Source organism: Mesoplodon bidens, assembly GCF_964165515.1.
Source record: "Mesoplodon bidens genome assembly, contig: HAP1_SCAFFOLD_843, whole genome shotgun sequence".
In the NCBI taxonomy this organism is placed as follows: Eukaryota; Metazoa; Chordata; class Mammalia; order Artiodactyla; family Ziphiidae; genus Mesoplodon; species Mesoplodon bidens.
Window position 1 is genome coordinate 3,919 of NW_027671186.1, and position 19,510 is coordinate 23,428.

At 36.2% G+C, this 19,510-nt stretch overlaps 1 protein-coding gene across 1 annotated transcript; it reads left to right on the top strand.

The window, feature by feature from the left end:
- Positions 1-279: 279 nt before the first annotated feature.
- Positions 280-12,340, top strand: LOC308611707 (coiled-coil domain-containing protein 150-like; the record flags this gene model as incomplete). The annotated part of the gene is made up of 10 exons (XM_081260387.1): positions 280-291; positions 376-492; positions 1,576-1,657; positions 4,453-4,496; positions 5,998-6,090; positions 8,223-8,330; positions 10,807-10,931; positions 11,175-11,350; positions 11,728-11,805; positions 11,904-12,340. The coding sequence occupies 9 exons, from the start codon at positions 280-282 to the stop codon at positions 11,781-11,783; spliced, it is 813 nt and encodes a 270-aa protein (XP_081116513.1). The 3' UTR covers positions 11,784-11,805; positions 11,904-12,340.
- Between the last annotated feature and the right edge of the window lie 7,170 nt (positions 12,341-19,510).

The following is a 19,510-nucleotide window of genomic DNA, read 5'->3' on the forward strand; positions in this document are numbered from 1 at the left end:
CATACATGCATATACACAAACATTTCATGAAGCAGTACTTACCCTTCCTTATTACTTGCTATGTGCTCTGATATTTTCTTTGTATTCTTTTCTCCCCCCTTTTTCAAGTGCTTCTTGCAACTTACTAATGCGTCTTGACCCACAGTTTGGAAAACAGACTTACACAGTAGGAAGATGAGGGTAACAAATTTGACTCTGCATTTCCTAGAAGGTTATCCGTTAGGGAGAAACAAAAGCATGTTTCTGAGTAGTCATAAATGAACAAAGAATGGGGGTGAGATGGCGTGTCTGGTAAACTTTTTATGGTGACTTTGATCTTTGTGAAACTGCTATGAAGTTCCCTTGGTCTTGCCTAACTGCAGTGTTGCTCTATAGCTAAGGAGACAACTGTCTCAAGAGAAGCACCTAAGGGAATCTCTTGAGAAATCTGGATCAGCCATGCTATTCAAAATTCAAGAAATGGGATCAACAGTGGAGGTGGAACGGAAACAAGTAGAGAGATTTTCTCCCCTTGTTTATGTTGGGAAAGTGAAACCAAAAGGGAAAAGCCAATGTTTTACCTACAAACCTATAGTTTTGCTTATTTCCTCTAGATTTATTAAATTTCTTTCTTTAGTATTCCTCTATTAACATTCTTACTACAATTTTAAAAATTTTAGTGCAAAATAAGAAAGGACTCTGATGCCATTTAGTCCAGCGCTCTCAATTTATGAATGAGGGAGCTAAGGACAGAGAGGTTATTTTGTCTCAGGCTTTACAGAAGTGAACTCTTAGTTCCTGGGAAGGAATCCTTCCCTCTACACCATATAATCTCTGTTACAAGAGTTGATTTTGGAAGGCACTGACCTAGTCTCATGCTATATGTATTGTGTATGATGTGCATAGAAAAGAAAGATTAAACTGAGCTGACATTTGAAGCAAGGAATAAGATAATCAGGAATGTGTTTACATTGCTGTTTTCAAGTCTCATTATTTTAGCATAATATTTTTGCTTTCATCAAAGTTGTTATTTGAAATATCTATATGTAATTTAGAATATTTTAAATTCTAAGTACTGAGGCAATTAGTAGTTTCAAATCATAATACCTATTATTAGAGTACATAATTTTTATTATTTTAATGAGTGCTGTCCTTCTACAATGTCCTTAAGTAGAATAAAGAGGATTCTACTTAAAGAATTTGCAACTGATCCTTTATTGCTATACTTTATACTGCCAATATAGTAGGCACTAGCCACATGTGGCTATTTAAATGAAAATTAATTTTATTTGTTAAAATTAAACAAAATTAAAGATTCAGTTCCTCGCTCACTCTGGCCACATTTTGAGTGCTGTTGAAGAGTGCACAGAAAGTTCTCCTGGACAGCACTGCTGTAAGACACTGCACTCTGTTGAGATCTTTTAACTGTAACACATAAACACCGCTTCTTCCTCCAGGAACATTAAGATCAGAAAAATCTGCCTTACACCTGTGCTATAAGTTAGCTTAGTAGAAATCTTTACCTTACAGAAAAGGAGTTTTTCTTATACGATTTCAGGTGCAAATTTTGCAGCAAAACTGTGTTGCTGATTTCAGACCACCCAAGAACTACTGGCACAGGAGCGACAACAGAAAGGAGAGTTGGAGACCACTACCTCACAGCTCAAGTCTGATCTAGGTATGAAAACAGATGCTAGAAATTACACTTTTGTTAGATTTTTGAGATTTCATGTGAAAACTCTTAAGATTCCAAATTCTCGAAGTGGCCAGTGTTACTGGTATTTCCCACAGACCTGAATGTAAAAAGTTGCTGATTTCCTTTTTATCTGTGGCACTGAGAAAGACAGAGAATGTTGGTAATAAAATAGAATTTGACCCTCTTAATTGTAAACTTATGTAGATTTTTTTCATGTTTATTTAACTGTGGACTTGGGAACATTTGGGTTCTATAAATCTAGATTGAATATTGGATAATAGAATGCTAATACGGAAATGAGGTCATTAATCGTTGCTATCCTACTGATTCTAATGATTTATCATGTCAGACTCTCCATTCTTCAGGTTATCGACCTATTTTGGTCAACTGGTATTTGTAGTAAAGGATAGTTGTAAGGTACCATAGAGAGAGGTTAGATTAACTACTCGTTTGAGGAGGAAAAAACGTCTGTTTTAAAAAATAGTCCTAAAAGGTGACAGAGCTAGGAAATGGAAGTGTCTAGACTTGATCCCAGGCTGCTCAGAGACATGCTTCTTCCAACCCAACAGCCCTTATCAGACGACTGTTTGTTAATATATAATTGTAACAGCAGTGTTCAGGTAGATCTCACTATAGAGATCACACAGAGTTCCAGTGCAGTGCTTTACGCATGAATAACACTTCATGGTTTACACAGGGCTTTCACATACGTTATCTCATGTAACACACAAAACTATCTGTAATTCCTAAAGTTACAAAATGAATAAATGGTGAAGTGAGGCCTCAACCTGGATCTTCTAACTCCAAACCCAATGTTCTTGCCACTGTGGCCCGCCTGCTCTGTGGCTGTAATGAGGACAGGGAATACCAAAAGGGAAATGAAAATTAGAAAAAAGAAACCATAAAGGGTAACCCATTCAATGCTTTTACTTACTGCTTTTAGCAGAAAGTATTCTTTTTCCATATAGTTGTTGAGTAATGACTTATTCTGTGAAGTTCTCTCTGATAATGTCCCTAAATAATTTTCTGTCTTCCTGTGACTGCATGCCTACAAAAATACATGTTACATTTTATTGTACTACCACATTATCCCATTTGAGCCTAACAGCAAACTAGTGAGAAAGATAAGAAAATGTACCCCATTCTACAAAAGGATGAAAAGATCTATAGTGAACGACCCACAGTAAATAGAATAGCTGGGACTAAACACAGATCTTTCTATTATATTAGTTGTCCTTCTGATTAAGTGATTTTTTAAAATGTTACTTTCTTAATGGATTAATGCTTTTTGAATTTTGTAAGAATATATGGAAGACCATTAAAAACATTGAGATTAGAATAACAGTAATTCAAATTAACATAAAAAAGGAAGCCTGTCTGAATACCAGCTATATGCTTCATAGTGAAGAATAGATGCTTTACATGCATGCAATTTTATTACTTTAAGGTACAAATAGTTATTCTAACTATATTAATAAAAGGAATGCCTTTAGATATTTGCTTCAATGAATTTTAAAATGTACTTATTTATTAATAATTGTTTATTTATTAGCAATAAACATTATATGTATATATGTGTGTGTATATGTGTGTGTATTACACACACATTAATTAAAGTGATTAAATTGTTCTCCAAAGTAGGATAAACATTCCCCTTTTAGTCTTTCCTTGGCTAGTGGAATTTTCAAAATAGATCATGTAGTTTATCTTTTTGATCCTTCACATATGTTAAATTAGAATTGACTTAAAATGAGTCTTGGACTCATTTTCAAGAAGTACAGTTTTTCTGAGTATATCCTAAATAAAATGAGTTTTTATATGTTTTATAATTTTCTGGCTTTAGAATTTTTAAGTGAAACAAAACTAATAGATCTTTATGAATTTTCTATGAAGCCAAACATTAACCTCAGAAAAGTTTATATCTCTTGTCTACTAGTATACAGTGCCAAACTGTTCTATTTCTGCCTTTGGTTTTATTTTCACTGTATATACATACTCTGAGTGGTTTCAAATCTTTTTTTTTCCTACACCAAATCATCCCCCTGAGCTCCAGATGGTATCTTACTGCCAACTAATCATCTATATTTAGATGCTTTGCAGATACCTCAAAACACATGATGAAAGCTTAAGTGTTGCAGTCATTTTTACTCATTATATCCCCCAAACCTGCTCCTTACCCTGAATTCCCTGTTAGAATCCACCAACCACCCCCACTGTCCAGGTCTGTACACTAGATATTTTCCTTGACTCATCTATTGCCTTTACACCACTGGTCAGTCACCAAGTCCTGACAGTTCTCCCTGCTTGCTTTTCACAAGTCTTTTCCTTCTGCATCATTACCTCAGAGCCAGCTCTCATTGTTTTACACTTGGGTTACTCCAACAGCTACTGAACTGATCTCCCTGTCTTTATTGAGCCTTTGTCAGAGTAATCTAACAAAAGGCTTTTTGATCTTTTTGATTGTGTGCCTCTCTGTCTTGAAATCCCTCAGACTCATCATCATCTGTGCATTGAGTAAAACGTGACCTCATTTACCATTGTACGTGACTGTGGACTAGTTTCTTGATAATTTCAGGAATTAGTTTATATTAGTTCAGGAATTAATTTAGTTTCCAGTCTATAAAAATATGGTAGAAATGCTTGCGTTCTCCTTATTTCTGCAAACTACAGACGAAAACAATTTTTTTAATCAAAGTTTCTCAGGGAAAATACCATGTGATTTCAATGTACTTGTAAATTATTATCATCATAGTTATGTGGACTTTCTTTGTTTTTAGTTTCTAGAGATGACCTCATTTCCAAGTTGGTTGAAGAAAATAAGGTAGGTTTTGAGGTTTTGAGTACAGAGGTTTTCTTTCATCTCTTCACTAAATAGTATTTCCTTACTCATGTTGGTTTACAGTCCTTCTGATTCTCCTAAAATCTTTATGAAAAAAAGTTTCAGTGTAAATGAGTGTATATCCAGAACTGTTGTCAACTGGGTATTAGGAAATAAATCATTTCATGCAGGTTAGTATAGTTTGAAAAAAGGTGAGTTGGCAAAACTACTGAGACTTATTTGCATTTTATACCTATTGCAAATGAATTGCTGTGAAGCTTTTTTTATGAAATGTAAGAAATATTAACTATTTTTGGTGATGGTTTATCAACAACATGAATGTATGTACTTACTACCACTGAATTTAACACTTAATACTTAAATAGTTTTAAGTGAAATGTACTCTTAGAAATAGTTAAAATGAGTGTAGTGCTATACAGTAGGCCCTTGCTGGTTATCTATTTTATATAGAGTAGTGTGTATATGTTAATCCCAACCTCCTAATTTATCCTTCCCCTCCCCTTTCCCCTACAGGGGAAAAGAATCTGAAAAAGAATACATATTGTTATATGTAATTATATAATAGTATAATGTATATTTGTATATAATATTAATAGTATTATTATTATATATAACTGAATCACTGTGCTGTACACCTGAAACTAACACAATATTGTAAGTCAACTATACTTCAATAAAAAAGACATTTCATTAAAAAGACTTAAAAATGGTTAAAATGATAAATTTTGTTATGTGTATTTTACCACAATAAAAAATAAAAAATAGGATAAATGTTACTACTTTTATATCAAGACATTTCTAAATCAATCTCATGGTGTAGATGTTATATGATGTTAACTTTTCTTGAGATGCTTCTTCTGGAAAGCTAGAAAAGTGGTTCTCTCTCTGAAGGAAGAGGACTTAGACTTTGTTCTTCCCCATTTGACTAAGTACCTATTAGGTAAAACCCAGCCCAAAACTCACATCCCTATCACCTTTCCCTCATCTCAAAGAGAACATTTTTTTTTCACAGAGCAAAGGTGCTTTCTTCTGCTCCACCCTCAGGTATTCCTTGATGAAAATCTCTTCCCCTACTTATAATTTTCAAAGATCCTTGCATGTGTTTCTTTGAAATAATAAGCTCATACTACTAATAGGAAGAAACGTGTATGTAACATAAACTAAAAATATTTCATCTTAGTAGAATTTTTTTGACATAAGGATACCAGGTAAATATCAAGGTTTGTTTTTAGGCAAATTCTTTCTAATTGGAGTCCCAGTATGAGAATATTTTTAATAAATAGTTTTGATAAATAATGTATAAATTAAGAGAAGTTTGGGGGTTGGGTATATCAAGATTTTAAAAAATCCTTTATAAGACACTTATCTATGTATATTAGAACTTGAATTGGTACTAGCCACAATACAGAACAGGTATTTTGATAGAGATACATGTAATAGCTCTTACATGTAGAAAAAGAGAAATTCTTTTTTATTCCTGTAGGATATACAGTTGTCTTTCAACAAGGAACATGAAGAAAATGCATATTTGAGGTCTGAAATAATATCCCTTCAGGAAGCATCAGAAAAAGCACAGGTAAATCTTCCCATTTCTCTAGTGTTTAGATGTTAATTTTGTTCAGTTAAAGAACCAAGAACCAAGATTAATCCTGGTTACATGAATTCATACCATTGCCATCATCCAAAATTTTTATTTCCATAAGATTTACTTCATTTGTGAAACATCATCAAATTAACCACATTTCCCATTTCACCCTCTAAATTCCTGTGATACATAGGTATTTGAGATATACTGCTAAACCATGCACTAGTTTAAACTTTGCCTTGTTTGCTTTCTGATTTACTCACTAAATGTATACCTTTTATTTCCCCCTATGAAACTCTAAGCAGTTCAATGCCAAGGGCTATCTTATACTTTCTTTGTATCTTCTATGGCAAAGCACAGTAGGAACCGAATAAATACTTGCTGATTTTGGAGCTATGTGTAATCATTTTACGTGGGATGGTGGTTCCCAAATTCAGCTGATGTTTTCTCTATATGCATGTATATGGAAAGGAGTCACCACATATGCAAGCAACCGAGTTATTTCTCATAGGGCCCAAAGAAATAGTATCGATCGTTTAAAAGAACTTTTTGTTAGTACAATTTGATTATTTCAATGTTAGGATCATAGTGTTGTTATGCTGTCTTTATGATAAAGAAAATACAAAATGTGATCTTTCATAAAATAATGATAACAGTAACTACTACTACTCTTACTATAAATGATAGTTAACATTTACTGAATCCATACTACAGTCATGGCACAATTCTAAGCACTTCATGTTACTAACAAATTGTAATCCTCTCAATAGGACTTCTTTAGAACTATTATTATTCCCATTTTAAAGATAAGAAAGTTGATATACAGAGAAGTTTAATAATATAGCTAGGGCTTCCCTGGTGGCACAGTGGTTAAGAATCCGCCTGCCAATGCAAGGAACAGGGTTCAAGCCCTGGTCTGGGAGGATCCCACATGCTGCAGAGCAGCTAAGCCTGTGCGCCACAACTACTGAGCCTACTCTCTAGAGCCTGCGAGCCACAACTACTGAAGCCCTCGAGCCTAGAGCCCATGCTCTGCAACAAGAGAAGCCACCGCAATGAGAGGCCCACACACTGCAATGAAGAGTAGCCCCTGCTCACCGCAACTAGAGAAAACCAGCGTGCAACAATGATGACCCAACGCAGCCAAAAATAAATTTTAAAATATATATATATATATATATATAGCTAGTAAGTGACACAGTTGGAATTTGAGCCCAGCAATCTAGCTGTAAAGAAAATTAGCTATTTCTTTTCAAGGAGCAAGAGTTCTCCTCTTACCCCCAAGTATTCCTTGATAAGTAGTTTGTGCATCTGGTTATAACTTTAAAATGCCCATGAATGTATTCCTGTCTTATGATGCTGTCCCACTTCTGATGCTGTCCAGGTAATCTTTATCTCTCCTTTCTTGTTACTATTTTTTGAGGGATTTTTCTATTAACGCTTCAGAGTTATTTGCCCCATCCTTAAAGAGTTTATACATTAAAACATGAGATCCTTACCAAATATACTTTGCAAAAATAACTGAGAATTAAGATAAATATTTTCCACAGGAATACAAATTTCAAAATACCAAAAGGACAAGAGAATTATAAACTAACTACATGTATGTTACAGAAAAGATTTTTGTTTTATTTTGGAAGGTTAATCTTGTGAAATGGCACAGTGATCTGTATTTTGCTTTTTTGAATACTGTCATTGGTGATGAAGGAGGTTAGATATTTTGTTATCAGCTACACAGTTCTGAAAGCTCATCATCCAGTTTTGAGAATGGATTTCTATAACATGGGCCATGCATCTACGTTGTAAATTCCATTCTGTAGATGTCTTGCTGTAATTGACCAGCATTCAAAATTATGAAGAATGTAAGATTGGTAAACTGCCAAATGCTTCAGTTGTTCCACTGTATCACCAAATTTCCCCTTTTAATTTACAGTTGTTTAGGATGATGACTCCAAATATTTGAAAGTATTTTATAATCTAATGAAATATCAATTGAGATTAGGTTAAATAAATTAAGTTCACATGTATGGTGAAATACTATGCCATTGTTAAAAATGATGATACATAAGTAAAAAGACTTATTTATTGGAGAGATCTGTGCTTTGCTGTATATGTTGTCTTAGGTTTTGAATGACCAACTGACTAGAAAGTGTTCAGAGCTGAACAGAATGCTTCAGACTGTTAGAATGGAAAATACCAGAATCATTGCTGACCACCAAGCCATTCTGCAGGTATTCATTTTTAACACTAGTCAATTTCTGGTAGAATCATCAGGAAGCCTCCTTGGCTAAGAGATCAGGAAATACAAATAGCCAACTGGATACATAAAATATTTTAGCAATTAATTTCAAGGAGTTTTCTGAATTATTTTATTTTTTAATTAGTTGCTTTCTGTTTTCATCAGAGGGGTCATTTGGCCTTACACTCAGAGCTTTCTTAATGGTTTCTTCTCAAATATCTTTACTTTAGGAAAAGTAATTACCTGTCCCAGTACTGATAGAATTATGGAGAATACTTATGACTGACCCTAAAGTATTTATCTTTTCCCCAAAGACCTGTGCTTTCCCATTTTGCTTATGCCATTCCCTCTGCTGAGAATGGTCTTTACTTCATTTTCAACTGTTTGAGATTGTGTTCATTCTTTAAGACTCACTTTCACCCAGAAGCTTGATCACTCCGATCAGAAAAAATCAGTTTTGTCTTTTAATTTCTACTTCTAGGACACTAAATAGGCTGTAATAATAAGGCTCTCTCTTTTTTATCTTTTGTGAGCGTACTTACTATATACCAAGCATTGTGTTAAGGATTTTACATATATTACCTCCTTTAATCCTAGCAGTTACATAAAGGGATATTTATCACCCTCGTTTTACAGATAATAAAAATAAGATTTAGAGAAGTTAATCAACTTGCCCAAAATCACCCAGCTAGTATAGGGTGGAGCCAGATTTCAATCTAGACTCGACTCCAGACTCAGTGTTTTTAATCATTTATGTTATGTTGCTTCTCTTGTTCTGCATTCTATAGTAGTAGTTTATGTGCATGGCTCATTTCCTGTACTACATTCCTAGGGCATTGTCTTACATACCTTTGTTATTACCTATAGGGCTAAGCGTGTTTTGCACATAACAGGTACTCAATAAATATTTTTTATTCAGCAAGCATTTAGTGTTTACCTCATGCAAGTATGTTGCTAGATCTAGATAGAATTATGGCAGTGAACAAGACAAGTCCCTACTTTCATGGAACTTACAATTTAGTAGACTGAAGAATGTGACTTATGTATGTAACACTTTCACAAACATTTTAAAACCTTGGAATATGACACAAGTGAGATCCCATTTTACCAAGTATGAAGGTGTGAAGGTTTACCTTGCAATCAAATATTGTTCAAAAAGAAGTGTTTTAAAATATGTTTACAAATATAATTATTAATATGTACTATATTTACAAAAGCTTTGTAAATTGTAGGTAGAGGAAGTGTGCATAAAAATGCTGTTTTTTTTTTTTTGGTGGTACGCGGGCCTCTCACTGTTGTGGCCTCTCCCGTTGTGGAGCACAGGCTCCAGATGCACAGGCTCAGCGGCCATGGCTCACGGGCCCAGCCGCTCCGTGGCATGTGGGATCTTCCCGGACGGGAGCACGAACCCGTGTCCCCTGCATCGGCAGGCGGACTCTCAACCACTGCGCCACCAGGGAAGCCCAAAAAATGCTGTTTTGATAATTGAAAATAGTAAGCAAGAGGAAATTGTGCAGAACAGTTATAGACGTCTGCTGTAGCAGTGTCTGAGTGCAATTTCAGATACTGTCAAAAGAATTTAAACTATGAAATATGATTGTCCCTGGAGAATGGAATTATTTGGAAGAGATGTGGGGGAGATAGAGGTGGAGCGATCATTTTACTTTATATACGTTGATATTGTTTTACTTTTTAAAATATAGTATCGTGTTGAAATTTTGAAGTACCAAAATATACTTAATATAGTTTTTTTTTCATCTTTTTTGGAGTATGGTTGCTTTACAATGTTGTGTTAGCCTCCACTGCACAACAAAATGAATCAGCCGTACACATACAGATATCCCCTCCCTCTTGGACTTCCCTCCCATTTAGGTTACCACAGTGCATTAGGTAGAGTTCCCTGTGCTATACAGTATGTTCCTATCAGTTGTCTATTTTATACATGGTATCTAAAAATTTGTTCATGTTGGGAGTTTTATAAATTTTGCAGCAAGCTGGATAAATAATGCCTCTTGATTATTGGCTAGAAGAGCTATAAAATGATAGAATTGTGGTCAGGCCAGGGTAGGTACAAAGAGCAAGCTGGATTAAGATAAATTCTTTTAAAAAGGGGTTTATTTATATAAATTAAATTTGACTTTCGTAAGTATCAGTATCTTTTTTTTTTTTTTTTTTTTTTTTTTTTGCGGTATGCGGGCCTCTCACTGCTGTGGCCTCTCCTGTTGCGGAGCACAGGCGCCGGACACGCAGGCTCAGCGGCCATAGCTCAGGAGCCCAGCCATTCCGCAGCATGTGGGATCTTCCCGGACCGGGGCGCGAACCTGTGTCCTCTGCATCGGCAAACAGACGCTCAACCACTGCGCCACCAGGGAAGCCCCAGTATCAGTATCTTTGATCAGTTGTTTAGAGTGATACCCTGTCAAATGACTTCTGGCATCTCAACTTTTAATATTGCTTCTAACACTCAGGAAGAACAGAAAATGATGACACAGACATTTCAAGAACAAAACTTACTGCTGGATGCAGCCCATGCCAGTATCACAAGTGAGCTTCAGACTGTTCAGAATGAGAAAACACAACTCCAAATGCATCTGTAAGTAAACTGTGGGCAACTTTTGTTTTTGCATTTGTATTTCTTATCTTTAATGAAAATGTTTAATTCTGCATTTGCTGGGCCAGTCACAAAAATAAAGACTCTGCCCTAAAGGAACTAGTTTTATTAGAGCATTTTGGTAACTGCTCTCAGGCAGGAGATATGTTCTGTAAGAACATTTAGTCTTTCTGTTAAGGAAGAACTCTCGTTCAGCTTTCATATCTCCTTGTTCTCTTCCTGCAGGGACCATTTAGTCCTTGAGCATAACCAGTGTATCCAGAAAGCACAGGATGCTGAGAAGAGGGCAGCTGTGCAAAAAGAGCTGCTAGAATCAACTATTGCAAGATTGCAGCGAACTGGAAGCATCAATGCAAGAGAAGACCTCTCTGCTAGAGGAGAAAGAAGGACTTCAGGGAGAGGTAGGTAGAGGCAGATTTATGTTACCTCCTGGTTGTGGTGCTGATCTTGTTTTAAAATTTTCTTGTAAGTGCAAAAGACAAGAAATACAACCCAGAGGCAGTTTGTCTGAGTTGCCCATGAAAGAAACCTTTGGGTGGCTAATCTGTGTCTTTTAGCATGTGAGTGCACTGTGCCAAATAGATGCCCTTATATAGCGTGAGTGAATGTTAACCATTCACACATCCTCATGTTAGTTAAGGAGTCAGATTTAAAACTCGATTTTCCCAGTAGAAGTGGGAGAGTGTAGTGGAAACAATGTAAGGGGAAACAGCCCTGTCTTCCTAGTTAGGAAAGAACCGGCAGAGTCTGACATGCAGACGTGTCTTTCTAATTTCAGGGCTATTTGTGAAGTCTGCTCTGCCTCAGAGACTCCCCGAGGGGCCCCTTTTCTGAGAGGATGTGCTATCTCTGCAGTGTAGGTATTAATTGACATGCAGGGTGTATCTGCTATAGTAGAGCCTGTCTGCTGTTTTGAAAATGACCCATTTCTTTTTTTTCCCTTCTCTTGGGCAGGTTAATAAAACTGAGAAAGAAATAGCAGAAGAAAAATGCAACTTGGAAAAGGAATTAGCTAAAAGCAAGGTATTCCACATTTTATTTGTTGTTATGTCATTATATTTAATTCCTTCTGTATTGCTGCCTCCTGTATCAGCTTATCTGAATGAGGAGATGGGTTATTTTGTTGAATACCAAAACATGGGGGAAATAGAGAAGCCGCGAAGCTGGATGCACTTGGAGCACTCCAGTCACTTCAGCATAAGGCTGCGTCTGGGGAATGTTTGCTTGTTGAGCATCTCATGTTTGCCAGTGAGTCATCACTGCCTCACACCCTAGTGTTCACCGAGTAGTTTAGCCACGGAGTCCCCTGAGAGTGAGCTAATGGGCCTGTGGGCTGCAAAGGGATGATTGCTGACGATGCTGGTGTTTGTTTGTTTGTTTGTTTGTTTGTTTGTTTTAACTAAGCTTCCTAACTTGTTAGCACTTGCCACTTTATTTGTGAGATACCCCTTTCTGGGTTCTATGAAGGTAGAATGGCCAGAGAAACAAATACAATCCTTATTCAAACCAAAAAAAATCTTTCAGACATTGCTGTTTGCATTTCAAAATTTGAACAGGGTAAAGATTATGTATCACTATCATCTAGAGAATATATCTGGAGCATCAAGGACTGTCAGCCCATCCGCATTCAATAAACCCAGCAACAGGTGTCAGATATAGTCATCAAGCCTTGACTGTTTCTTGGCTCAGCTAAATAGCATTCTTAGTACCATATATGTGAACTTTTAGTTTAAGAACTGGGGAGAGAAGAAAAGCTAAATTCTGAGCTGGAGCTCAAAGACAGTTCACTAAGCTGGCAGGTACCTTCTGTGGTTTAGTCACTCATATCTAGTGATTTGAAAACAGTCCACCCAAAAAATCTTTCAAATAAAGCTGACTTCCTGTGGCAAGGACTTTGCTGGTGTCAATGTGGCCTCAAATATGTTTTTTTTTTAAATTTGGGAATTTGGTGGATACTATTAAATTCATTAATACTTTTTGCTTTAAAATGCTAGTGAATATTTCATGGCTAAGGCAAATGCTATTTGTGATTAAAACATGGTATTATTATTTTGCTTGTCTGATTTCATTTGTTTTAATGTAGACTAAGTGTATGTTCATGGGGCTGAAAGATACTTGCTCGTTAGAGAGGTTCTATTAAGCCAAATGACAGTGCTTCTAGAGTTCCGTTTTTTGGTCTAACTTGATATTTTTTACATGTGTACTCATTGTAAAGCTATGTTTTCTTAAAGTCAGGCTTATTGAGTTATAATTTAGAGTGAAATTCACCCTTTTTTTACTGTACAGTTCTGTGAGCTTTGATAAACACAATCATGTAACCACCACCACAACAATCAAAATATAGAACATTTCTATCACCCCGGAAAGTTCCCTTGTGCCTTTTAGTAGTCAGCCTCTTCCTCCATCCCCATCCCCTGGCAACCACTGCTCTGTTTTTCTATCCCTGTAGTTATACCTTTTCCAGAATATCGTATAAATTGTATCATACAATATGTAGCATTATAAGTCTGGCTTCTTTTATTTAGCATAAAGCATTTGAGATTTGAGATTCATGCATGTTACTGTATGTATCAGTAGTTTATGTTCTGTTATATCACAGTTTCTTTACCCATTTGCCAATTGAAGAACATTTGGATTGCTTCCAGATTTTGGCAGGTATGAAAAAACCTGTATAAATATTCATATGTGAACATGTATTTTTATTTCTCTTGGATACATATCAGGAATTGGACTTCTAGATCCTACAGTAAATATATGTTCAACTGTCTTCCAAAGGATGTGTGCCATCTTGCATTCCTACCAGGAATATATGAGTTCCAGTTTCTCTACACTCTCACCAACACTTGGCATTGTCAGTTCTTTCAGTTTCAGCCATTCTGATTGGTGTGTAGGGGTATGTCATTGTGGTGTACTTTGCTTTTCTCCAGTGACTAGTAACATTGAGTACCTTTTCATCTGCTTATTTGCCATCAACAACTTAAAGTGTCTCTTCAAATCTTTTAGCCATTTTTAATTCAGTTGTTTGTTTTCTTATAATTTATATTTCAGAGCTTTAAAAATAGTGTCCTATTAATCCTCATGTAATAGTTATTACTATTTGTATATAAACAAATTTTCTATGTGCTTTACCTACTTTTCTTCTGTATTATGCCTTTTCATGCTCTTTTAAAGAGCAGAAGTTTTATATTTTGATTAAGTCCAGTTTGTCAGTTCTTCAACTTTTATGGATGATACTTTTTGTGTTGTAGCTAAGAAATTTTTGCCTAATCTAAGATTACATAGATTTTCTCCTTTGTTCTCTAGAACTTTTTTGTTCAATATGAGGTGTATGATCCACTTCAAGTTAATTTTTGTATATCATGCAAGATGTAGTCCAAGGTTCATTTATTCTTAGGTGGATCATCTGATTGTTTTAGTACCTTTTATTATTGAGATATAATTAATATACCATAAATTCACCTTCTTAAAATATACAAGTTAGTGATTTCTTAGTATATTCACAAGTTTGCACAAATACCACCACTATCTTACTCTAGAACCTTTTTTATCATCCTAAAAAGAAACCCAGTACCCATTTGGAGTCACTCCCTATTTACCCCTGCCCACCTCTGGCAACTACTATTCTACTTTCTACCTCAGTGGATTTGTCTGTTCTGGACATGTCATGTAAATAGAATCAAATAGTATGTGGCCTTTTGGGTCTGGCTACCTAGCATGATGATTTCAAAGTTTGTCCATTTTGTAGTGTATATAAGTACTTCGTTTCTTTTATGGCTGAATAATATTGCATGAATATAACACACTTCATTTATCCATTCATCAGTTGATAGACATTTAAGCCGTTTCCATTTTTTGGCTATTAAGAATAATGCTATGAACATTTGTCTGCAGTTCTTTTTGTGAGCATATGTTTTCAGTTCTCCAGGAGCAAAACTACTGGGTCATGTGATAACTCTGTTTATCATTTTGAGAAACTGCCAAACTGTTTCACAAGTAAGGTAGTTGCACCATTTTACAATCCCACTAGCAATGTATGAGCATTCCACTATCTACGTCCTCACCTAAACTTGTTTAAAAAAACTTAAAAAAAATTACACCCATCCTAGTAGGTGTGAAGTATCTCATTGCGGTTCTTTTTTTTAACTGAGGTGAAATTCACATACTATAAAATCAGCCATTTAAAAGCGAACAATTCAGTGGCATTTAGTACAATATTCACAATATTGTGCAACCACCACCTCTGTCTAGTTCCAAAACATTTCAATACCCCGAAAGGAAACTCCATACCCATTAAGCAATCACTCCTTATTCCCTCCTTCCCCCAGCCCCTGACAACCACTACTCTGCATTCTGTCTCTATGGATTTATCTATTATGGATATTTCATATGAATATAACGATACAATATGGGATCTTTTGTATGTGGCTTCTTTCACGTAGCATAATGTTTTTGAAGGTCATCCATGTTTTTGTATCCGTATGTATCAGTACTTCATTCCTTTTTATGGTTGAGTAATATTCATTTTGTGTGTGTTTGTGTGTGTGTGTGTGTGTGTGTGTGTTGAGTTGGCTAAAAAGTTCGTTTGGGTTTTTTGTAAGATTTTACAGGAAACGCAAACGAATTTCTTGGCCAACACAATATATGTATGTGTGTGTGTATACATGCACACACACACACGTATATATATGTACACACACACATACCACAATTTCTTTATCTGTTTATCTGTTGATGGATGTTTGCATTGTTTCTGCCTTTTGGCTGTTGTGATTAGTGCTGCTATAAACACTTGTATGTGTATTTGTAAGTACCTGTTTTCATATCTTTGAGATATATAGCTATGAGTGGAATTGCAGGGTCATATGGTAATTTTATGTTTAACTTTCTGAAGAACCACCAGACTGTTTTCCACAGTGCTGAACCACTTTTTCTTCCCACCAGCAGTGTACAAGGGGTCCAGTTGCTCCACATTCTCACCAACACGTTATTTATTTATTTATTTATTTATTTATTTATTTATTTATTTATTTATTTATTTTACTTTTGGCTGTGTTGGGTCTTTGTTGCTGCATGTGGGCTCTCTCTAGTTGCATCGAATGGGGGCTACTCTTCCTTGCAGTGCGCGGGCTTCTCATTGCAGTTGCCTCCCTTGTGGTGGAGCGCAGGCTCTAGGGTTGCGGGCTTCAGTAGTTGTGGCACGTGGGATCTAGAGCGCAGGCTCAGTAGTTGTGGCACACGGGCCCAGTTGATCCACAGCATGTGAGATCTTCCTGGACCAGGGCTCGAACCCATGTCCCCTGCATCAGCTGGCAGATTCTTTTTTTTTTTACATCTTTATTGGAGTATAATTGCTTTACAATGGTGTGTTAGTTTCTGCTTTATAACAAAGTGAATCAGTTATACATATGCATATGTTCCCATATCTCTTCCCTCTTGTGTCTCCCTCCCTCTCACCCTCCCTATCCCACCCCTCTAGATGGTCACAAAGCACCGAGCTGATCTCCCTGTGCTATGCGGCTGCTTCCCACTACCTATCTATTTTACATTTGGTAGTGTATATATGTCCATGCCACTCTCTCACTTTGTCACAGCTTCCGCCTGCCCACATCCTCAAGTCCATTCTCTAGTAGGTCTGTGTCTTTATTCCTGTCTTACCCCTAGGTTCTTCATGACATTTTTTTCTTAAATTCCATATATATGTGTTAGCACACAGTATTTGTCTTTCTCTTTCTGACTTACTTCACTCTGTATGACACACTCTAGGTCCATCCACCTCATTACAAATAGCTCAATTTCGTTTCTTTTTATGGCTGAGTAATATTCCATTGTATATATATGCCACTTCTTCTTTATCCATTCATCCGATGATGGACACTTAGGTTGTTTCCATCTCCTGGCTATTGCAAACAGAGCTGCAATGAACATTTTGGTACATGACTCTTTTTTTTCCCCCAAAGTTTTCGCTTTAATGGCACCATAGATCTTTCCATACTAAAACTTACAAAAGTCTTTCATCTACCTTCTTACTGGATTAAAAAGAATGTGCAATTTAAGGGAAAGTTATGATACATTAGTTTAAGCAGTGTAATGTAATTTTGCTAGTAATTAAGTCTAATATCTATTTCTCACTCCCAAGAAGCCTAAATATCAGAAGAATGCATTTGTTCTTTTTTTTTTACTTTCTGCTTTACAACAAAGTGAATCAGTCACATATATACATCTGTTCCCACATCCCTTCCCTCCTGCGTCTCCCTCCCTCCCACACTCCCTATCCCACCCCTCCAGGCGGCCACAAAGCACCGTGCTGATCTCCCTGTGCTATGCGGCTGCCTCCCGCCAGCTATCTACCTTACGTTTGGTTGTGTATATATGTCCATGCCTCTCTCTCGCTTTGTCACAGTTTACCCTTCCCCCTCCCCATATCCTCAAGTCCATTCTCAAGTAGGTCTGTGTCTTTATTCCTGTTTTACACCTAGGTTCTGCATGACATTTTTTTTCTTAAATTCCATATATATGTGTTAGCATACGGTATTTGTCTTTCTCTTTCTGACTTACTTCACTCTGTATGACAGACTCTAGGTCTATCCACCTCATTACAAATAGCTCAATTTTGTTTCTTTTTATGGCTGAGTAATATTCCATTGTATATATGTGGCACATCTTTATTCATTCATCCGATGATGGACACTTAGGTTGTTTCCATCTCCGGGCTATTGTAAGTAGAGCTGCAATGAACATTTTGGTACATGTCTCTTTTTGAATTATGGTTTTCTCAGGGTATATGCCCAGGAGTGGGATTGCTGGATCATATGGTAGTTTTATTTTTAGTTTTTTAAGGAACCTCCATGCTGTTCTCCATAGTGGCTGTACCAATTCACATTCCCACCAGCAGTGCAAGAGTGTTCCCTTTTCTCCACACCCTCTCCAGCATTGATTGTTTCTAGATTTTTTGATGATGGCCATTCTGACTGGTGTGAGATGATATCTCATTGTAGTTTTGATTTGCATTTCTCTAATGATTAATGATGTTGAGCATTCTTTCATGTGTTTGTTGGCAGTCTGTATATCTTCTTTGGAGAAATGTCTATTTAGGTCTTCTGCCCATTTTTGGATTGGGTTGTTTGTTTTTTTGATATTGAGCTGCATGAGCTGCTTCTAAATTTTGGAGATTAATCCTTTGTCAGTTGCTTCATTTGCAAATATTTTCTCCCATTCTGAGGGTTGTCTTTTCGTCTTGTTTATGGTTTCCTTTGCTGTGCAAAAGCTTTGCAGTTTCATTAGGTCCCATTTGTTTATTTTTGTTTTTATTCCCATTTCTCTAGGACGTGGGTCAAAAAGGATCATGCTGTGATTTATGTCATAGAGTGTTCTGCCTTTGTTTTCCTCTAAGAGTTTGATAGTTTCTAGCCTTACATTTAGGTCTTTAATCCATTTTGAACTTATTTTTATGTATGGTGTTAGGGAGTGATCTAATCTGATACTTTTACATGTACCTGTCCAGTTTTCCCAGCACCACTTATTGAATAGGCACTCCTTTCTCCATTGTACATTCCTGCCTCCTTTATCAAAGATAAGGTGACCATATGTGCCTGGGTTTATCTCTGGGCTTTCTATCCTGTTCCATTGATCTATCTGTCTGTTTTTGTGCCAGTACCATACTGTCTTGATTACTGTAGCTTTGTAGTATAGTCTGAAGTCAGGGAGCCTGATTCCTCCAGCTCCGTTTTTCGTTCTCATGATTGCTTTGGCTATTCGGAGTCTTTTGTGTTTCCATACAAATTGTGAAATTTTTTGTTCTAGTTCTGTGAAAAATGCCATTGGTAGTTTGATAGGGATTGCATTGAATCTGTAGATAGCTTTGGGTAGTAGAGTCATTTTCACAATGTTGATTCTTCCAATCCAAGAACATGATATATCTCTCCATCTATTTGTATCATCTTTAATTTCTTTCAACAGTGTCTTATAATTTTCTGCATATAGGTCTTTTGTCTCCTTAGGTAGGTTCATTCCTAGATATTTTATTCTTTGTGTTGCAATGGTAAATGGGAGTATTTTCTTGATTTCACTTTCAGATTTTTCATCATTAGTGTATAGGAATGCCAGAGATATCTGTGCATTAATTTTGTATCCTACTCCTTTACTGAATTCATTGATTAGCTCTAGTAGTTTTCTGGTACCATCTTTAGGATTCTCTATGTATAGTATCATGTCATCTGCAAACAGTGACAGCTATACTTCTTCTTTTCCGATATGCATTCCTTTTATTTCCTTTTCTTCTCTGATTGCTGTGGCTAAAACTTCCAAAACTATGTTGAATAAGAGTGGTGAGAGTGGGCAACCTTGTCTTGTTCCTGATCTTAGTGGAAATGGTTTCAGTTTTTCACCATTGAGGACGATGCTGGCTGTGGGTTTGTCATATATGGCCTTTATTGTGTTGAGGAAAGTTCCCTCTGTGCCTACTTTCTGGAGGGTTTTTATCATAAATGGGTGTTGAATTTTGACAAAAGCTTTCTCTGCATCTATTGAGATGACCATATGGTTTTTCTCCTTCAGTTTGTTAA